This window comes from Pinus tabuliformis, chromosome X (genome assembly GCF_031772625.1).
Source record: "Pinus tabuliformis cultivar Carrire ecotype Pingquan chromosome X, CPIR1, whole genome shotgun sequence".
Lineage (NCBI taxonomy): Eukaryota > Viridiplantae > Streptophyta > Pinopsida > Pinales > Pinaceae > Pinus > Pinus tabuliformis.
Genome location: NC_142308.1, coordinates 774676482 through 774680454, shown reverse-complemented (window position 1 = coordinate 774680454; position 3973 = coordinate 774676482). Strand labels below are relative to the sequence as shown.

At 44.4% G+C, this 3973-nt stretch overlaps 1 protein-coding gene across 1 annotated transcript; it reads right to left on the bottom strand.

Moving 5' to 3' along the window:
• Positions 1–499: 499 nt before the first annotated feature.
• Positions 500–3570, bottom strand: LOC149142175 (phospholipase D alpha 1-like). The gene is made up of 3 exons (XM_089447862.1): positions 3428–3570; positions 1367–3317; positions 500–1178 (listed from the first exon to the last, which is right to left on the bottom strand). The coding sequence occupies exons 1-3, from the start codon at positions 3536–3538 to the stop codon at positions 742–744; spliced, it is 2499 nt and encodes an 832-aa protein (XP_089303988.1). The 5' UTR covers positions 3539–3570; the 3' UTR covers positions 500–741.
• Between the last annotated feature and the right edge of the window lie 403 nt (positions 3571–3973).

Here is a 3973-nt window from a genome sequence, read left to right as displayed (position 1 = left end):
TATACACCATATCTGCTCGTGTCTCCTCTAACTTTTAATTGTTTTATGAGTTGTGATTAACATAAATTATGATTAGCCTTAATCTAATTGAGAAATTGATTACATATTACAAATTAATCAATACATTTGTTCTGTACTAGATTACAAAGCTATTTTTGGAAATTAATACATTTGTTGTGATCTAAATTACAAAGCTATTTTTGAAAATTAATACATTGATAGTGATACATCCTTGACCTTTCGGAGGAGTAAAGTGCAATTTACTAAATGTACATATTCAAATCAATAAAATAAAATGTAATTTAAAATATAAATATATGCTAAATGTCCATACTCAAACCAATACTCAGGCTCCTTCTATGGGCAGGGGATGCCAATGTAGTTTTATATGAAAGAATTGCATGCATGAGTGTTGGAGTAAGGGCAGAGTTGAATATATGAAATACTCTGTTTAATGCTCATAATTGGTAAATATATATAAATATACAATTAACAAAGTAGCTGGTGAATGATACATGGAAGTCGACTTAATGGGTGGAATGAATAAAAAAAGAAGAGAAGTTAGTCATATTTGACGACCGCCCTTGGTCATGCTCATCGTGATTTGGAATCGAGTACAAGTATAACCCAATACACATTTTTCTATAATCGCACATAAAATTTGCCACGGTATCACAAACAAAACAAATCCTTTGACAGTCTAGATTGTAAGTGAAACTACTTGTAATGTCACAGTTGCTTTTAGGTTGTCAGGATGGGAGGCAGACGTTCAGATTGCCTGCCCAGAACAGGAGCCGTCGTGTCAGGGAAGTTTGGAAAGGCGGGCAACTCACCCACATTTCCATCGTTTGTTACGAGGACAGGATAAGTCAACAAGTGGGCAGGTAAGTCCTCATACAACTCTTCACTCGCATATGACTCCCAGTTCTTTTGGGCGATGGCATTCACCTTCCTCATGCAATCTAGGGTTTGAGGTTGAAGAAAGAGCTTGTCTAGCATGCCCATGTGCTCATACCACAGCGACATTCTGAAGCAGTGGATCTGCCCTCTGTCTGCTTTCCCAGCTGTCCTTAAGTAATGGGGCTGGTATGCTCCCATTGCTATTTCAGAATCTCTTCCCCCATCCAAAGAGCGCTGGTTGATATTTGCAGATCCAACAATGATATACTCATCGTCCACTGCGTGTCACACAAAAAAGAGGAGATACAACAAGTAATTAAAATAATTTGAGATGGATGAGATGATACACGTAATTAAAATAATTTGAGATGGATGAGATGATACAACAAGTAATAAAAATAATTTGAGATGGATGAGATGATACAAGTAATACAAATACAAAGTACGGAATTAGTGTGTAACTTACCTATCATCATCTTGGAATGAACATAGATCATGAAGCGTCTTTTGTTTTGAGCTCTCTTGTAGTGTGTATCATCGTCGTCGGGGCTTTGCGGGGGCACGTACTCACCTCCCAATTTCTTCTCCCGGTTGGCCAAGCAGAAAAAGGTGAGATAATCACGTGGGTTCACATCGTCCATTTGTTTTGCTCTGAGGGCGCATGCAATATCGAGATACATCATCTCCATTGTTTTTTTCTGCCAATGCAATATTGCCTGCACTGATGCGCTGTCCGGGATTCCCTCGGGCCACATGGGCACCACAATGTAGACGGAGAACCTTTCCCCGGCCTGGATCTTGCTCACAATTTTGAGAGACAATTCCTTGGGAATAAGATGAAGAGCTCCGATGTCTGCCAAATCCATGTGTGGGCCATCTGGCTTCCAACAAAAGGAGCTCCCAAGGAAGTATTGATTCTCGATGTAGATGAAGTTGTTGGCCCGGCGGATGGCATTGATGTACGCATCCTGAATGCTCCTATCCACGATCACGTCCTTCCCACTCACCAACCCAGCCTTCGCTGCTTCCTCTGGCCTCTCTGGAAATCCAAAAGCAGCGCCCCCATCGATGGATCGAAATACCTGAACATTCCACGATTCCACATCATTCTCAGATGTCACAGGGGTTGGAGGACAAATGTATTTCTCTTTCTCACTGCCTTGTAAAACATTTTGATTTGCCTCGCCTTGCTTCTTCCACCGCTGCTCGAAATTAGAGAGAACGTCCCATGCGACGGGGCCCTCCAGCTTGGAATGTATGTCATGCCAAGGCTCCCTGGGGCCACCCTTGTCAATGCAGGCACCAGGGAAATTGGGCTGATGGAAATCGCCACTATGTTCGGAACCATGTTGTAGGGTCCTGAATAGAGAATGGGAGGGCGTGTCGTACCTTCCATGGCAGAGATCAATACCTCCTACAAACGCCACAATTGGTCGCCGCCTCTCCCAAGAATTGGAATTGGAAGAAGGCACACGATCCACATCCACAACAACCGTTTTCTGGTGATGAGTGAACATGGTGCCAGTCGTAATGCCCTGCACAAGGCTCATCCCATCGTCGGGATTTCTGGGACACAGCCTGCACCGGACTTTGGTATTAGCAAAATAATCGTATGTCTCCTGGTCATGGGTAGCCATAACACCCTCCTTCCGAACAAATGAGTTGGACGTCCTATCGTCCCACACCAGCAGCAGTACACTAACTCCCTCATTTGCTTTGCGTTTCAGCAGCTCCCCTAGCGTACTTTGCCTTTGTAATTCCCCTCCGGATTTCCGGTCTCTGATCAGCCTTATTCCCGTATACACAGACCAGCCTGTGATATAAACAAGGTGCTTCGCTTTTGAGATGCAGTCAAACAGGTCCTCCCAGTACCGGTGCTGCCGGTACACCTGGGGTCCCAAGGCGGGATTAAAAGAGGCGGGTACATGAGCATCGTGGTATAGCGTCACCCTGCACCCCTTTGACTGCTTAAAGAAAGTATACGGAACTCCTTCGAATTCCGGTGTGAGACTCAGCAGCAGGGATGGAATTATGCGCCAAAATTGAAGCTTCACGCGGACCCTCGCACCTCCACGGGGTGCGGCCCCATTCTCGTTGCACAGTGGGACCCAGCGATCGATGAGTCGACCCTGGAGGATATCCAGGACCGGCACCTTCGCCCGCCCAATCAGGGTTGCCCCGATGGCATTATCGCTCTTAACACTCACCACCACCTTGCTTGCCACGTGAGCGCAGTAGATGTGAAACGACTCATTCCACTTGGGATTCACGGAATTCTGGACAATAACACGTGTACGCCCCACCCTCGCCCTCTCCACGTCGATCGTTGCGTACAGATTGCTCCATCCCTTGCCAGACCCAAACCCAGACACTCCACTACCCCCGACTCCCACCGCTGCTTGTGCGCTGTTGATCAACTGTGTGTGTGCGTGCACATTACATACACAAAAACAATTGTAAATTCTAAATTGGGATGAAGAGCCGAACAAGAATTAGAGTTAGAGTTAGAAATGATGGTTTCATTCACCTTTCTGAAAATCATGGGCGTCGATCCAATCACCCCACGGGGGGTATCGTTCACAGAATCTGCTTCACATATCATTACATCCATAGTCCCGTGAAGTACTTGTTGAGCCATAACTAACGTGCAACCCTCCCTGCTACTGCTACTGCAACCAAATAAACGCACAAACTTCGGCTTCCCCGCAAATATATATATATAAAAGGAGCAATATTAATCTCAACCTATATGGCAGATGCTTATTCTCAACACCGCCCTGCGCCTTTCCTAAATTCGATGCGCAATTGATAGGTTCCTATGCGCAAATTCCCTAAATTCGATGCGCAATTGATAGGTTCCTATTCGCAAATTCCCTAAATTCGATGCGCAAATTGATTGCTTCCCATGCCTAAATTGACGAGCAAAACGTTTCATATCAATCATAACAAAATATTTGACTTGCACATAATATTGCCTTCATTTTTATTTATTATAATTGCACCCACATTTTCACCACCACCTTAACTCATACGCTACTTCTTATTTCAATATAAATAAAAAGAATTTGGAAGA

Coding starts and splice junctions, on each gene's coding strand:
- LOC149142175 (XM_089447862.1), bottom strand. CDS start 3,538: ATGGCTCAACAAGTACTTCACGGGACTATGGATGTAATGATATGTGAA. Junction 3,318..3,427: donor CGCCCATGATTTTCAGAAAG/GTGAATGAAACC, acceptor GCACACACACAG/TTGATCAACAGCGCACAAGC. Junction 1,179..1,366: donor TCATTCCAAGATGATGATAG/GTAAGTTACACA, acceptor TGTGACACGCAG/TGGACGATGAGTATATCATT.